Source organism: Lissotriton helveticus, chromosome 8 (genome assembly GCF_964261635.1).
Source record: "Lissotriton helveticus chromosome 8, aLisHel1.1, whole genome shotgun sequence".
NCBI classification, from domain to species: domain Eukaryota; kingdom Metazoa; phylum Chordata; class Amphibia; order Caudata; family Salamandridae; genus Lissotriton; species Lissotriton helveticus.
In genome coordinates, this window is record NC_136069.1 from 1033099076 (window position 1) to 1033117586 (window position 18511).

Sequence of the window (18511 nt, forward strand, 5' to 3'; positions counted from 1 at the left end):
CAGCTGCGGTTTCTCGCTTCTCACTCCTGGCGCTTACCCCTCCTTCACAAAATCTTTTCACAGCGCCATTTTAAGAACACTTTTCAGTGTAAATTAATTCTTAACAATGACTTATAAAGACAACATCTGTTCGTTTCACTAATTAGGATAGTTTACATACATTCAAGTATCCACACTTCGGAATAGACGGCGCTATTCACACTAAGGATAATATTCAATTGTCAGTAGAGTAACCTTACCCCACCCTTCAAGCAAGTATAATTATGAACTCGCTTTGCTCTGAACCCACCGCGAAGTGAAAGTTCTAAGAGTTCCACTTGAACATAAAATACAATTCAAACTCGCACTTTTATACGGAAAATTCCCTAAATTCAAACACACACGAAATCCGTACAGGACTCTCACCTGTTTATAGAAATCATGCACCGTTAGCAAAATAACGACGTTATCCGTACAGGGCTCTCACCTGTTTATAGATATGAAACATGTACCCGTACAGGACTCTAACCTGTTTATAGATAATCATGCACCGACGTTAAATTTTACCCTTCACTCAAGCTCGGATATAACTAATACTCTCATCACAGTGAGTTTTATGGAAGGCGCTTTGTCCCTATTCTCATGCTGCTTTGATTTCTTAGAAAATCCTCACTATACAAGATTCAGACCTAGCCCTAAAACTGTGCTGCTCGGCGACAACACTATGGTACACGGCGATACCTCTTGTGATACTCGGCGATATCACTACAAACGAACAGATGGCTTGCGTGACTAATTTCTCGCCACACAATCTATACCGGTATAGCTTACAGATAGGCACGAAAAACGAACTTAACGAGTGTTAAAACATTAATCCTATTTGCATACCATGACGCAATCCTTAGCAACCAACATGTTACCTTGGTTACCGCTTAGCAACCATCAATTTCTGCTACCAGATAATTGATCCAGCGGGCTATGGAAAATATATCATAAACTACGCTACCCAACTTCATAACCTATAAACAAAATTCTATACTAAATATGGACCCATTTATGAACCTGATATATTTTGGGCCTACTGAATCAGGTGGTCAGAATAAATCTATATACACATTATTTACAAACTATAAACATTTTATACATTTGCAGAAAGAATATTGTCATTAGAATAAAACTCAACCATTTAAACGACCACCATAGGCGACGTGATCTAGCTAAAGGTAACCTATACTTCTAAATAATCAAGACCAGCTTGTTTGTCAAAAGTAAAAATTTATTTTCTAAATTATGGTATATATGTTGTAAGTCTTATAAATGAAATTTATTTGCAATAAAGCAAGCATGATGGTAAGAAATAAGAAAAGTACAATTTAAGCAATTTAATCAAATTTAAAGAAATTATATAAAGTTTAGCATTTCTAAAACCTATTTCCCTAACTGAGCTAAATAGACAGAAATTAAAGTAAAGATCTTTGAGGATTCTTACGTGCTCCACGCAAAGTCCAGCAGCACATCACCCTCATCGGAAAGTCAGAAAGCAGCAGCCAGCCCAACCCTAAGGGCATGACTTTTTATACCTTTCTACGCTAACTAAACTAGCAAAGGAAAGTTTTCAGAAATACTCGACGTCCCATTGGCTGAGAGTGACAAGTGACATGTCACCCGATTCTTAAAAAGTTCCACAAAATCATGTCTTACAAAGACCATTGTCTCTTCCACGTGAAGCCAGAGGCTTCCTGCGATTGCAACTTTGTTTTAAGTCATCCTCGCAGCTTCCATAGTCTTACAGTGCAACTTCCGCGGATGCCAAGTTAAGGACTGACAAAAAGTTCACTTTCGACCTTGGCCATGTCCGACAGAATGATGTCAGCTCATCAGTTTTTGCTTTGTGAATGCAGCTTCAATAAACGTTTTAATTCAGAATGGGCGTCTCGTGACTTTCTGCAGAATTATAGTTCAACTCTCATTTTGCGGCTCAAATAGCTAGGCCTCAAAAGCAGGCAACTTATGATTTCTAGTATAAAACAAACACAAGAAAAGTATTAATGTAAGAAATAAAGTATATTCTGTATCCACCCCATGGTTTACTAAATAATTAACCCACCCGATTAATCAAATGTTACCTAGCCATTGCAAACAAATAAAGCAGCGTTTATATTTACCAGTCTCCGTTTTTCTATGAGACCCATATGCACCTAGAATAGTAGAAATGACATCACACAGACGAGAAAAAGCAAAACAAGCACATGCTTATTTTAAATATGCAGCAGTTAGTAATGACAAAAAACGAAAACAATAAATTATTTTATTATTTTGCACGAACAAAAAGATGCAACATTTATGCACGTTTATGAGCACACATGTTAGTCCCCCCACGTGTAAAGTTTAATCTAGGTTGTATTAGCACGACATATCACAAATCATTAATAATTTTATTCATGTTATGGAAATGTGACTTTGCGAGTTTAAACAAAATTTTGTTTTCTATCTCGCTCCATCAGTGCCATGCAACGCGCAGTAGGCATTAATTAGAAGGCCAACCTACCTTGATCGAGGTACCACTATCGAAGCGGAAGGATTTGGTTTGCCCATTTTCTAGGTACACCTTCAGAACATTTGGCATGAAAAGTAGGGAATTGTCCTTGATGGTTTCCTGTAAAAAATAAAAAGAACAGTATATAGGCTTGAGTTAGACGGCTCCGTTAACAAAAATCGGCCGTTTTCAGCCTCACACTCGCACCTGCAAGAACAGCATAACTTAAACTCCACAAACAAAATGGAACCATCACCGCTGGTGCATTTTTTATCGTTTTCCCGAAAACAGGCGCATTTCAGCCTGAACGTACCCTATTCATGACAATTACGATTCATCTTCGAAAGCCGGCAGGCCCCCTTACAACGGCAGTGCTTTTTTCAGTATCTGAAGCTAAGAAAAGTAGAGGTACGGCACCTCGCGGAAGCAGAAAATATGTCTGCCTAATGTTTTAGAGATAAATGAAAAGAACACTTTCAGGGGTAATTCATGCACCAGCAGCGTTTAACAAACATCAAATAAAAGTATTACTTGGATGGGTTTTGTTTTCACGTGGTGTGGCACACAAAATGGCTCGGAATTGCGTGTCGGTCACGAGCAGGCTCCAGACAGCCTTTCTCCTTCCATTAGGTTCAGCAGCTGATATAAAGTCAACAAACCTGAACGTGCTGCGCGATGTTCCTTTAATGCAAGGCCCTAAATGCTCATTTGGGTATTTACCACCTGTTAATATAAATGCTTGCGACCTAACAAATACGTTTAGCACTTAAAAACCTATGATTGCCTTGCAGGAAAGATTTTGCAATAAAACGCTAGAACATTGCATCTAAACTGTTAGTAAATATTCTATCAGCTTTACCAAAAAAAATGTAATTGTTTTCGCTTTATCAGGTCCTGCCCTTATCCCACCCCAGCCAATCACCGAGTAGAGCTTGTTAAAGTAATCTTTCATTGTACCTGTGAAGTTTTACATCTCAGTGAGCTCCTTAAAGCCCCAAGTCGAATAAAAGGTATAGAATTCCTTTAAAATCACAACGCCACTGCCCTCAATAATTTTGGAGAATGCGATGGCAGGAAGAAGTGGAAGGAAGGAAACCCTGTGTCATCTCCGCGCTAATTTACCCCTAAGCTTTGGCTTCCATAAAGCAATGAAAGGCAGCAGCCTTAGGCCACCTGTACTAGGGCCCTTATGACTGGTATAATGTCTGAGTCCAAAACTGGAGCATGTGCAATTTGCAGTCATACAGTATTGGCCACTGGTGCTAAAATGGCAATACATATTTTTTGCACCAGTTGCAGCCTACCTTGGTCCTACCAAATGACCCCAAATGTCTCCGAACCAGAAGAAGTCTCTGATCTATGGTAATTTCACTGGGGCCGATATGAGCAGTTAAAATCCCATCGAAATTATGAGATCCACTGAAACACTACAGATCTCTTTACTTTCACACAGATAATTCAGCTGCAGAAAGATCCGAGATCTTAGCAGGAGACGATGGCAATAATAAGGGAAAACCAGGGGGTGTTGGATATAGAGGCACTGATTCTCTCTGTAATTCCTCATTTCTTCATAATAGACTGGATTTTCCCCAACCCTGATTTACAGGTACCCAATAATATCAGTAGCTCAGGGAGTGGGGCAATAGCGGCTAGTGTTCTGGGCCACTTATAATGAAGTAATTGATGGTGGCGAACTACAGTAAATAAGCTCAAAAAGATGCACTTACAAGGGCGTTTCATAGGCCCCAGCAGGACGGGGGGGGGGGGGTTTCAAGCAAAGGGTATGAGTATCTGTGAGATATCGGAGTCTCTGGGGCCCGCGTCACATTCTGCAGAGGTGCCCTATCATGTTTTGTTGTGCCTCTGGGCCTTTATAAAACATGGCAGGAAACACTCCAGTTACTTGCCTGGAAGTCTAAACATGGATTCAGTGTTTCTGCCTCTTCATATCTTTCCGTTAGAGTAAGCCTTCGAGTGTCTGGAAGTGTCCTTCAACCTAATGTGGTTAATTTAGACCTTACTTTTAAAATTGGGTGCAAAAACATCCTATGTCAATAGCACTTGTGAGGAGTCTCGTATGTATTTTACATCCAAAATACACCTGGGTGTGGAACATGGCAAGCATCATGAGAAAACACTTCCTTTTTTGCTCCCATTGTTACTCCACATCTAACAAGACTGCAGTTACAATCAACCTCTGCTAAAATTTGGTGTAATGTCTGAGGCCAAAACTGGAGCATGTGTAATATGATCTCATACTGTAATGGTCGCTGGCGCTAAAATGGGAATAATTATTTTTTGCACCAGTTGAAGCCCACTTTGGCCCTACCAAATGACCCTATATGTCGTCAATCCAAAATAATTCTCGGCTCTATGGTCAATAAAGAGGATCCTGATGACAGATTATAATACATTTTTCTTTGGTTCAAAAAGTTGAGCATATCCTTTCCTCTTTAGTGTTTTTGCTGCTTATGCAGTAGTTGTGAGAAAGTGGATCATTAGATGAGGTAGATGGTAGGCAGCAAAAGTAATAATGGCACTATTTTTGTAAAGCCCAGTAAAAGATTCAGTAATTTAATTGTGAGCTCAACTCTTGGTAGCTATGGCACAGACAGGCTTACCTGGACCTGGACCTCTGTAATCTGTAAATATCAGTATCATCTTGTTTTCATAATGTAGGGCCCCAGCCTTTAAAACATGCTGGAGAATTGCATTCTTATGTCTAGTGTTTGCAATTATGCAATTAAAGCTATTGGTGGTACCCCCGGCAGAGGGGAAGGTGCTAGAGCCCCGTGTTCTCGCCCCTTGTTATAGATGATGCCAGGTCCCTTTGGGTGAGGGATGAAATGATCTTGTTTTGACGTTTTACTGTGTGCCACTTTAAGATGTTTGAAAGCTTCATCGTTTTTCTTTGTATGGTCTGCAGCTTTCATGAGAATGACATCTATTGAGATAGTTACTATTTTGGTTTTAAAGGCTGCTATGATCCTTATTATCACAGTCTGCGAGTGCCCCACCGTTGTTTCATGACTTTCTTGGGTCCAGTGTCCATGAATGGGTTTATTCCTGCCAACCACCGACATTTACCAGCCTATTTTGTCAACCTGGGTGGACCTGTCTGCCTCATTCATTCCTCTGTGAGAGCTGACTTCAACTTCTGAAACGGCTATGTCAACTTCTAACACAATGACGTCTTAACCTGTGCCCTTCCAGCTACAGGTCAAGCACCATATATTGTCTTTATGCAGCAGATTCTTTTGTTGGTTTGTCTCTTTCCAGTTCTGCTACACTCTGAATCCACACTCATGGAGATCAGCACAATATTTTGGCAGGAATGCCAAGGTTCTTTTTAACTCATGGCAGTGACCTATATCCCCTGATCAGCATCGCGCCAGATCAGGTCAGACCTCTACTTCCATAGACCTGCAGGCACATCAGCCATGACTCAAGACAGTAACCTCTGTTCACCTCCCAATGCTCTCCCTTTCAACCAATTCCATTGGTGGTGTCCCTTCCCTAATTCAAGGCACTGTGTAGCTTCAACAGGAGCTAATTTTCATCTTAAGACTTTGTAGCAGTTGCAACCTGGAACAGGGACCACTGTGTTTAGTGTGGTGCATGAATGTTAACAATCACACGAATCAAAATACCTCAGAAACAGTTTGAACTCCAGCTCTGCTCATTGAGGTGCAGCAAACTCATTTGTTTGCAGCTCAGGTAATGGAGTGCCTAACAGTAATTAAATTAAGGAAATAGTAGACTTTGCACAAAATAAAATCAGTTAGGGTGCTCATGAAGGAAGGAAAACATTTGCTGTGACATATGTTAGTTTGACAACATGATAAATCCTGTGCAAAGTTGCTGCTAAAAGCACGCAGTGTTCCAACTTCAGGAGAGTACTTCATTTAATATTGTTGTAATGAAGTGAGAACAAATCAGAGGTCACCATGTAGCAGTGAAGCCCAATTTACTCTTTTGTATTGGATTACAGCACTGTAGTTGATGGGTTCAACCGTTGACCAACTAACTTTCTTGTTGCAAAGACTGCATGCAGGGCTTTCATTCGTCACTATCTTTTTTATATTTTACCTTGACTTCTTGTGTTGTTATGGGGAAATTTGTACTTATGCAGAAGCTTTGTCTTATGCTCCATGACAGAATTTCCCCAGTCTTTTTTATGGGGGTGGTAGTTGAAGTAATATTAATCTTATCAATGTCATGACCAGGTGTGAAGTAGGGGTAAGTGCTCTTGAGTGAGTGTTTGAGACAAAGGGGTCATTAGTGACATAGACACCCCTCCACCAGAATAGCTAGGTTGCAAACAATTAGGGATTACATTTTTGTTGGCCCATCTGAGCAACTATTCTAAGAAGCCTCTGTCCTCCCACTTCTTCCACATTCAGTTTGGACTATAGCCAGCCCAAATGAACCCTTTTTAGCCTCCTCCTTTTGTAACTGTTATACTGTTTATTTTATTGTTCAGTTAGTTAAAACCATACCAATATACCAAATTCTAATATTAAAAGTTTGCTACACATAAAAAAATTGCATCCTCCTTTTGTAACTGCACTTCCCCCGGATGGATCTGCATGGACTTTAAAATACCAAGAAAGACTACATGTGCTAAATCTTTGCTAAAATTCATGCAATCCCTTGAACTGTACCAAAGTTATTAGTAAATGAAAAATGTTTGCCCTCCCTCCTTTTCACATTGCCCCACAAATGGATGTGTAAGAAACCTGAAATACTTCGCACTAGGAGTAAATTGCCAATTTTCTGCCACATCTAATACAGATTTATCAAACAGCACCAAAGTTAGAAGCAAATTAACATTTTATGGCCCCTGCTTAACTGAGCCCCTCCACCCCCATGGATTGGAGTAAAACTTGACATACTGATGCAGAGGGCAAAAAAAGCAATGTAATGACCCAATGGTGAGATTTATCATCATCTGTAACAGTAAATCAAAGGGAGTGCAAGCAATCATGTCAAAAACATTGGGATGCTGCAAAAGCGGATTTTAAAAGGTTACTGGCATTGACACTAGCCCTAACATTTCCACAAGTCACTGAATGATTTGCAGGTACATAATTACTTGGGGAAGAAGGAAAATTGTACTTGCCTAGAACCTCTTAGTGTTTTTGTTTAGATGTGTTTCTTGCAAGGCATGTGCATCCAGTAAAAACAAGAAGGATGTTAGGTTACCCACAATTAACCTAACACCAAAGGTTAAAGGAATGGTATAGTTAGGTGAAATGTCAGTCAAAACATACTATTTTACTCAAACAAATCCACTGAAATTCACTAGTGACAGTTATCTCAATTAACTCTAACTTGTCCCCTAAAGTAACTGTAAATTGTGGCCCGCTATACAGTGTTGTTATCAATGATGTCACTTCAGATTTTGCAGTGATGTTTTCAATGATGCTATAGAGCATGTCATAAGTGGTTTAAAATGTGAGGTATTTAGTAGTGCCTACAGAGGACATGAGTTATATTAATTAAAGCTGCGCGGGGCCTAAAAAAGTCTTGTAGTGGTGTAATAGCAAATGCAGGTGTGGAAGAAAGTGGCTTTTCACTGGCTTCCATCACTGTATGTATACCCATTCAGAATGATGCCATCCTATTATTATGCATGATGCAGAATTTCTGCAAATTCTCCCAAAAGACTGTTTGCTTTGTGACAAACTGGTAAATCTATTCTAGTGGAAAAAAGGATAGGGTCATTTTGCAGCACTATGCAAAAGCATTAGTCTTTTGACTCCATCCTTAGTAACTCAAGCCCAAATTTTGAAATTCTCTCTTTGTTTTGCTAGGTTTGGACACTGTGTTTGATGCGCCTGGTCCCCTTTAGGTGATATTGCTTAAAAAATAGCACAATCTTAATTTGCAGGAGTATAGAGACTATATTTCAGACCTTGGCCAAGAGCAATCAGGTCTCTAGTCCTGGGTTGAGCACTTGTCCAAAACCTGCTCATTCTGGACAGATCATTCCTTCATCATGTGCTTCAAATTGTAAAAATATGTGATGAAAAATGATGTACAATATACTTCTCCAATTGTTTTCACATCCCCAACTCCTATTTCCGTGGCACAGAGTCAACTGAACGTACATACTTTACTGTTGTGTGTAGCACACCATGTATGCGACACGCGATTACAAAAAAAAAGAATTCCGAATAAGACAAGTATATAAACATGCACAATGTGCTTCTAAAAAGCTTGTAGACAATTGTTTTTCCAGATTACACTTGTGAAACTGAGAGAAGGGGAGGATGTGCTGCATCTCTGTCCATTGTATTGATTTCAGACATCTACAAATCTCTGAGTTTAAACATTTACTGATGTCTTAAAAATATAGACTGTTCTAACTGATTAATTGAATCTTTGACCTTATACCTTCCAGAATAGCATTTAAAGTCACTCTGACATCCACCATTAAGCTTTCGCTCTGCACTCTGATCTGTCACAGCATAAATAATCTGCATAAATCCATTCAATGCTTTAAAAGCCAAAGACTTCACCTCTAAAGTTAGATCACTTAAATAGTGAAAACCTCACAGCCTACTGCAGCCATTTTGCCTGATATTGCAGTCCTGCTCATAATGACGGCTTCTCCGTTACGGTGGAGGAGCGTTGCCCCACTGCTCTATGAACACTGTGAAGAAAAATAAAATGATAATAACAGAACCTTATTAACTGTTTTTATTTTTGGTATAATGGAGCCATGTTAGGACAGAGTGGGGCTGGGCTAGGGCCAGAGGGAAGAGTGGTTGATGCACAATAAGTACGCATGATGGTTTGGCCGGCCAGCATGTGCGCTTACTATGTTCATATAATAAAGTATTTTTATTTATTTATTAGTATTTAGAAATAATTTATAATTAACACATTGCATGCGGCGCCGATTCTCCCCCGGTGCTGAACATTCCAATCGCGGGTGAGGTCATGACGGAACGGTTCCGTCATGAGCACAGCGTGACCGATGCTCATGACGGAACCGTTCCGTCATGAGCATCGAAGAGGTTAATTTATTATGAATTGGTTAATAATTTTTACTAATTAATGTATTGATAATTATATTAATTGTGTTATTTTTTTAGGGGTGGGTTCTGGGTTTATAGGGGAATAGGGTGGGAAGTAATTTAATTATAACAAAGTAATTATTGTTTTTTTAATCAATATTTATAATTAGTTTATTATTAATTAATTATTAATTGGTGATTCATTTTTAGCAATTATTTAATTGATACTTATGTTAATAGTGTTATTTTTTTAAGAAGCAGGTTGTAGGTTTATAGGGGAATAGGGTGAGAAGTAATTTAATTAGAATAAAGTAATTCATATTTTTTATTTATTAGTATTTATTTTACATTTTGATTTTATAGTGTTGTTTGTGGTAATTTATGTATTATTAATTCATTATTAATTGTTTGTAAATTATAAATAGGTAATTGTGTCAGTCAGTCAATAACTTTATTCGGTTATAATTCATTAATAACCATAAAAGTACAATAAAATCACAGCCAGTAAAAAAGGAGGAATAAAATCATAATTTCCAATACAATGCAATAAGCTCATTACAATTTCATACAGGTATTGATTTCCGTGATATAAAAACATTTTTAAGAAAAGCCGAGATGGACGCAACAGTAAAAATATTATCTAGCTTCTGGATAGCTAAAAAGGCAGGTCAACACTGTCTAAAATCCATGTACTTTAAACTAGGCACAATCCATCTTTTCCTTGGAATTGTATAAAGTTTACAAAAGAACAAAATATGAATGTCAGATTGGTTAGACAAATCATTGCATGGGCATTTAATCAGTTGCCTTGACCAGTCATTCATTGTAGGAAAACTTAGTAGCCTAAATAGGATATTAAATGTGAAACGTGTTAATAAAAACCTATTGCAGTCTCGCATCTGTAAAGTAATATATGGTTGGATATCATTCCTAATAAAAATTAATTGATGAGAAACCACCGATATTTTAGTAAATTCCACCTTGTTTCTAACATCCTCTAGGTGGGTCATACAAAGTTTTTTCAATACTTTCCTGGGGATCTGGTACATTAATGAAGGTTCTTCATAGTAGTCTAAATGACCTATTTGTATAAGGAATGATTTTATATATTGTAGTCATTTAATCTTAAAAGCGTTCCCAAGGCTTATTACATCCCTTAAAATGAAACGGTTAAAAGAACACTCCTCAGTGGTCCACACCCTATGCCACAGGAGAATCGGTTGTACCTTGATGACATCCTGTAGGTATGGCAACCCGAGTTCGGCATGGCAATAAAGGGTGGACACACTATCTGGCACAGATAAAAGATATCTCAGGAAACTATTTTCGGTCACCTGCAACGATTTCACGTTGACATGTCCCCATATACCCGCCCCATATATAGCGATTGCTACACATGTTGCATTATAAATGCATAACAGTTCTTTGATAGGTTTTCTCCCCATTTTCCTACTAAAAGTTGTCAAAGGCATAATAGACTTGGAGAACAAAAATTCCCTTGTGTTTACGGCAGTCTTCCAGAGACCAGATTGGTCAAACAAAATGCCCAAATACAGAAAAGTTTTAATAAAATCCAAAGTTTTAGAATCAATGTAGTTTTCTTTATTTTATCTGCCCCTGAACCACAGTTCATGCAGAAAGTTTTAGTACAATTGATTTTTAAGTCCAATTTGGTCATAAAATTTGTAAAGTACATTACCATTTTTTGCATTGCCTGAGGAGTCCTAGCCATCAATACCGCATCGTCTCCATATAATAATGTGGGTATTGAACGATTTGATGCCATAGGCATATCCCGACATTCATGCAGTAACGTTCTTTCTAGATCGTTGATATAGATGGTAAATAAAAAATGGGCAAGGACACATCCTTGCCGAACTCCTCTAGCTTTCTTAAATGTCTTAGTACACTCACCATTCTTACCAAATCTTATACAAGCCTTTGCCCCTTGGTAAAGATTCCTAAGGAATATAATTATATTTTCTTCGACCCCCAAACGTTCCAAGATCAGCCATAACTTGCTATGGGTAACACAGTCGAAGGCGGATGACAAAATCCACAAAATTAAAAACATCCGACTACCCTTAGCTTTTGTATACTTCTCTAAAAGAATATACAAGTTCAGACCCTGATCGACTGTGCCGAGGCCTTTCCTGAACCCGTATTGGAGGTCACTGATTATGGCATGCTCGTCAGCCCATGTTTGTAGTCTATTTAAAATCACTCTACCCAGGATTTTGATGGTTGAGTCTAGTAAGGATATGGGGCGATAGCACGCGCAACTAGTTCTATCGCCCTTTTTAAAAATAGGTATGATAATAGACTCAAACCAAGTCAATACCAAGCCATCTGAGCAGGTAGCATTAAAGAGTTTTGTGAGGAGTGGGACCCATAAATCAATGTTATTCTTGAAGAGGTCAACCGGTACCCCATCAGGGCCCGGCGCCTTACCTCCAAAGCTAGCTTTGATGCCCAATATCACTTCCTCAAGAGTGATATTCATGATCATTTTGTTGTTATAGGGCATGATCACTTCCTCCTCTATATTCTCATTAGGAATTTGCCCTAACGGAGATGATACCATGTACAATGTTTCAAAAAACCTGACCCATTCAGTCTCGGCAATAGCTATCTCTATCCTCGCCTTAGAGTTAACATTAAAAAACAGGGCGTTTACTGCCTTCCAGAAGGCCGCCGAATCTCGGCTTTGAGAGGCCTCACAAAGTGAGTCCCAGGCTTCCTTTTTCAGGACATCCTTTCTATTTTTTAGGGTTCCCTTGTATACCTTACGTAGGTCTCTAATTAGGGTCCTATCTTTATCGGTTTTGCTTAAAGCATGCTTAAGGTTGGATTAAGCCTTAGTACAGGCTGTGTCGAACCAGCTGGTTGGTTTTTCTTTTGGGTTTTTGACTTCTACCCACAGTTTAGCCATAATTTTTAATTTGTGAGGTGATTATCTTAAAATTTTTAATTATTTCCAAATGTTCTGCTGTCTCATTCAGGCAAACATTAAAACTATTTTCACATTTCCTACTTAAGTGACGTAGGAATTCCTCTGGGACTACATTTAACCATTTTAGCGAATACCCATTTTATCTTTTTAAGGCGATATTACCCAAATAGTGCCCATGTGTACGGTCATGTTCCAGACAAAAGTGAGGATTTTGTACTTTGACACATATAGGAAAATGGTCACTTAAGGAATTATCCAACGTTTGGAAATTCAATACATTCTCTCTGTAGCTCGAAGATATCAATATAAAATCAATTATTGAGAACACTCCTCTACCATTAAATGTAGGAGAGAATGGAATCTTGGGTTGGCACATTTTATTGGCAAAAGGTAATTGTGTCAAATCTGGAGTAGTTGTTTGTGCGTTTATAGGGGAATATGGTGTGAAGTAATTTATTAAAAAAATATTAATAAATATTTTTTTGATTGTAAATAATTTATTTTAAAGATATTTTAAAGATAGTTATTTGTTTGTAAAATGTTGCTTTTAAACATTTATAAATTAATGTTTGTAGTTAATTTATACATTATATTTTTTTACATTAAATAACTTTTCCATCTTTTGTAATGTTTTATATTTTTATATGGTTTTTATTTTTGTGTTATTAACACATTTGTGTATAGTAGTTGCTATTTTGTTTCTTTTTTATTTTAATTTTAATTTTTGAATTTGTGGGAAATATAAATTTTAACCCTCTACTATCCAACACTTTCCCCACTGTTCACTCACTGGAGAGGGAATAGTAATTTTTACCCCTACGCTATCCAACACTTTCCCTACTGTTGCACTCACTGGAGTGGGAATAGTCATTTTTACCCCTACGCTATCTAACACTTTCCCTACTGTTGCACTCTCTGGAGTGGGAATAGGTATTTTTACACATCCGCTATCCAATACTTTCCCTACTGTTGGACTCTCTGGAGTGGGAATAGTAATTTTTACCCCACATCTATCCAACACTTTCCCTACGTTTGCACTCACTGGAGTGGGAATAGTAATTTTTACCCCTACGCTATCCAACACTTTCCCTACTGTTGCACTCACTGGAGTGGGAATAGTAATTTGAAACCCTCCACTATCCAAAACGTTCCCTACTGTTTCACTCTCTAGAGTGGGAATAGTAATTTTTGCCCCTACGCTATCCAACACTTTCTCTACTGTTGAACTCACTGGAGTGAGAATAGTAATTTATTACCCTTCGCTATCCAACGCTTTCCCTACTGTAGCACTCATTGGAGTGGGAATAGTTCTTTTTACCCCAACGCTATCCAACACTTTCCCTACTGTTGCACTCTCTGGAGTGGGAATGTTAATTTTTAGCCTCACTGGAGAGGGAATAGTAATTTTTACCCCTACGCCATCCAACACTTTCCCTACTGTTGCACTCACTGGAGTGGGAATAGTAATTTTTACCCCTACGATATCCAACACTTTCCCTACTGTTGCACTCTCTGGAGTGGGAATAGGTATTTTTACGCCTCCGCTATCCAATACTTTCCCTACTGTTGCACTGTCTGGAGTGGGAATAGTAATTTTTACCCCACATCTATCCAACACTTTCCCTACGTTTGCACTCACTGGAGTGGGAATAGTAATTTGTACCCCTACGCTATCCAACACTTTCCCTACTGTTGCACTCACTGGAGTGGGAATAGTAATTTTAAACCCTCCGCGATCCAAAACTTTCCCTACTGTTTCACTCTCTAGAGTGGGAATAGTAATTTTTGCCCCTACGCTATCCAACACTTTCTCTACTGTTGAACTAACTGGAGTGAGAATAGTAATTTATTACCCTTCGCTATCCAACACTTTCCCTACTGTAGCACTCATTGGAGTGGGAATAGTAATTTTTACCCCTCTGCTATCCAACATGTTCCCTACTGTTGCACTCACTGGAGTGGGAATAGTAATTTTTACCCCTACGCTATCCAACACTTTCCCTACTGTTGCACTCTCTGGAGTGGGAATAGCAATGTTAACCCCTCAGCTATCCAACACTTTCCCTACTTTTGCACTCACTGGAGTGGGAATAGTTCTTTTTACCCCAACGCTATCCAACACTTTCCCTACTGTTGCACTCTCCGGAGTGGGAATGTTAATTGTTAACCCCACACTATTTAACACTTTCCCTAGGGTTGCACTCCCCAGGAGTGGGAATAGTAATGTTTATCCCTACTGTATCCAACACTTTCTCTACTGTTGCACTCTCTGGAGTGGGTATAGTAATTTTTATCCCTCCACGATCCAACAGTTTCCCTACTCTAGCACTCTCTTGAGTAGGTATAGTAATTTGTATCCCTTCTCTCTCCAACACTATCTCTACTGTTGCATTTGTTTGAGTGGGAAGAGTAAATTTATTCCTTCCGCTATCCAACACTTTGCCTACTGTTGCACTCTCTGGAGTGGACATAGTAATTGTATCCCCTCCACTATCCAACATTTTCTCTACTGTTTCAGTTAATGTAGTGTAAAATGTATTTTTAAAAGATTAAAATTCATTTAATATTTTAATTTATTATATATAAATATATTTTATTTGTATGTTATTGGTATATGTGTATATATATATATGTATTTATAATTTGTTTATATGTTTCTAACAATTTATCATTTATTAAAATAGTTATTTATCAATATTATTAAGTAAATATATATTATATTTTATATATATTTATGTTTAATACATTTTTACATTATATGTATTACTTATAATTTTAAACATTTTCTTATCATTCTTACTATGTATTTTTTAATTATATGTATTATTTCCTTTATTGTACATTGTTTTTAAACATGTAAAAAAAACTATATTTCTATCAATGATATTTTTAACAACAATATTTTATTTCTCAATATTTTTGTACGTACCATTATGTAGATAGGACTTCGATATTCAGGACGATATTTTTGTTCTGATATTTTCGTTGTCGATATTCTGTCAGTGATCCTCATTTTTTAAGTCCAAGAAATTCTCTTCCCTTGCCTCTGACACTGGTGGTACCCTCACTATTACAGCCATGTTTGTGCAGTAATGCTGGAGTAGATTTATAATCTGCTGAGAAGTCGTACTCCAGTGGGCTATCTAATCGGTATCTATTAACTACTGGGGCATTCAATAGTCTTATTAAACTAGGAAGGTCAATCTATGGTTCCCTTTCCTTCCTAACTGACATCTTTCGGTGGGGCCAAAATATTTATGTCCCTCTCTAAAAAGAAAAAACAGATGAGGGTGCCGGTTATCCTCTTCTGGTTCTGGTGTGTAGAGCCCTAGGTTTTTTCACTGTTTCTGGCTAGTATGTTTGTACCGTGAGGGCTTACCTCAGAAGGAAAGAGATAATGGGGCAGCAAATGGATTTGTCACTGACTGAGATTTTAATACAGATCTTATACCCAGGATCGTTTTCTCTAGCGCACCAATTCTGTCCAAAATGGGGGTTATGGCAATAGTAAGCGTCATTCTTAACTGGTGCAAGAGCCCACTTGTTAAGGATTTGAGGTATTTGAGAGTCTTTGCATCACTAGCAGGGAGAGCCACAGGATGATGAAGTGGATTAGTTACCTGTTTTTTGCAATTGATGAGCTTTGGAGTGGGGTCACTGATATTAAAGCTTAATGAGAGATCAGAAACCACTGAGCCTCCCTTCCTCTTGAATCTGAGCAGAAGAGGCAGATTTCTGTAAAGACTCCTGTAAAGTCACTACACTCTCCCCTGCAGCCAGGGAGGCCCCATTAGTATCTCGATGTAAGGTGTTAAGTTGCAAGGTGACAAACCTCAAATTCTCCCCCAGGTCCAATGATAATCGCATCTCATCTAGCTCTATCCTTTTCCAAACCACACTGACAGTCCAATTAAGAAAAGCGTCCAAGATGGTACCTGCTTGTGCGTTGCTGGACCCAGGCTCTTTCTCCTTCCCTGATCGTAATTTGCATTTTACCATTTTGTAGGTCTAAAAAAATAACAGGGATATAGAATATAGCTCGCTGCAAGGGGGTTGCAGGAATTGGAGTATCTCAGAGGCTACCATGCCTCTTTTCTGACCGGCTCTTTATACCTCCCTGCTGAACTCACGTTGGTGCGATGTCTCCAGGCACCAGGGCCCACCAGCAGAATACGGCGGTATCAGACCACAGCAGTGTCTCCAGGCCAGCCATTGTGGGTTATTTGACTTATTGCCCACTTTAAACAATCCAAGGGGAGAGAAGAGAAAGTTGAAAGGGGAAAGAAAGACCCCCCCTGTTCGTGCCTCTCTCCACAAGTTCTCTGCTGGTTCTCCCCAGGATCTCTATAATTGAAGACACACACAGAGGAGCAACACAGTCTATCAGGTGCTATCAGATGCTCAGCAGGACAGGCATGCACCAACTTACCTCCTCCATCTGGTCTTGATGTTGCTGCTGCCTCCACCCCCCCACAGGATAAAAGGGTGCAGATGAAGTTAAAATTGCAGTTTTGTGGGCAAAGAAGAAAAATGGGGAATTCTGGAAACTTTGCTGAACTCAGCTCTAAGAGTCTCTGGCCTCAAGCCTCGGGTCACCAGAAGCCCCTGTGCCACTTCACTAGTTGCCTCTTAACGCTAAATGGAGATCTGTACCTCTTGACTCCTAAATGCTATGCACCAGCAAGCGCCCAGCTACCCCACCCTGCTGTACACCGCATTCACCCACCTTCATGAGCAGACTGGGCGCAGTGATAGGGTCACGTAACAGAGAAACCAATATCGGACCTCATCTGTTTCTAAAATAATAGCAGGTTGAGTTCCCAAAATAAATTAAATAAATAATACTACATGAGACTCACTAGAAACACCAGAGGGAAGTCCGCAAGTGTCTTAAAACTGCCCTCACACACCTTGCGGTGTCATGCTTCATCATTGGGCCGCATCAGACACCTAGGCGCAGACCAACACTCTAGGTGGAGCGTGAGATTTTTTTGACGAAGACAGGTGGTAGGGGTAGTAAAATCAAAAAAGTAAGAGTGGTAATACACACAGGACACTTGCAACATCCCCCAAATCGGGTGAATATTACCTTTTCGAATGGACAAATCTGTTCCACCGTATTTGTCCCCCTCGCCAGAAATTCTGTGGGGAAACAGATACACGAGTTTAAGAGAACTGCTCTTAACCCGGGACTGTGTGGGGCAGGTTCTCTCGCCGTCACATAGTCACAAGAGAACAGCTGGTCTTATGCTCCCACTCTCGCAGTCATCGGTGGACTGCGAGAGTGGGAGCATAAGACCAGCTGTTCTCTTGTGACTATGTGACGGCGAGAGAACCTGCCCCACACAGTCCCGGGTTAAGAGCAGTTCTCTTAAACTCGTGTATCTGTTTCCCCACAGAATTTCTGGCGAGGGGGACAAATAAGGTGGAACAGATTTGTCCATTCGAAAAATACAATTAAGGTAATATTCACCCAATTTGGGGGAGGATTGGAAAACAGGGACCAACACCCTGATGAAAGCCTAAAGCCATCCAGTTGGAGGCACTCAAATAGGCAGAAACATGTTGGTAAAAGCAGAGGGGATTAAGGGATCATAATTTCCCTATATATACCCCCATTACTTTATTTTAATCCAGCCAGAGTTTTCCCTATAAAATAAAGGAGAAACTGGGAAACCTTTAGTCTGTTTTAATTTCACTTTACTGCTAAGTTTGGTCCTGTCTTTGTGGGAAAGAAGTAATCCCGCTATATATGTTTTGTATGTTTTCCTTTCCATGTAATGTTGCAAGTGTCCTGTGTGTATTACCACTCTTACTTTTTTGATTTTACTACCCCTACCACCTGTCTTCGTCAAAAAAATCTCACGCTCCACCTAGAGTGTTGGTCTGCGCCTAGGTGTCTGATGCGGCCCAATGATGAAGCATGACACCGCAAGGTGTGTGAGGGCAGTTTTAAGACACTTGCAGACTTCCCTCTGGTGTTTCTAGTGAGTCTCAAGTGGTATTATTTATTTAATT

General features: G+C 39.2%; 1 protein-coding gene across 2 annotated transcripts in view; it reads right to left on the reverse strand.

The window, feature by feature from the left end:
• Positions 1-18511, reverse strand: part of FRMPD4 (FERM and PDZ domain containing 4) — a 1388782-nt gene that overhangs the window by 192537 nt on the left and 1177734 nt on the right. For both annotated transcript variants that reach the window (XM_078657870.1, XM_078657873.1), the window contains exon 7: positions 2528-2635. In XM_078657870.1, coding sequence (XP_078513996.1) covers positions 2528-2635 — 108 coding nt within the window. The remainder of the gene's footprint in view (positions 1-2527; positions 2636-18511) is intronic.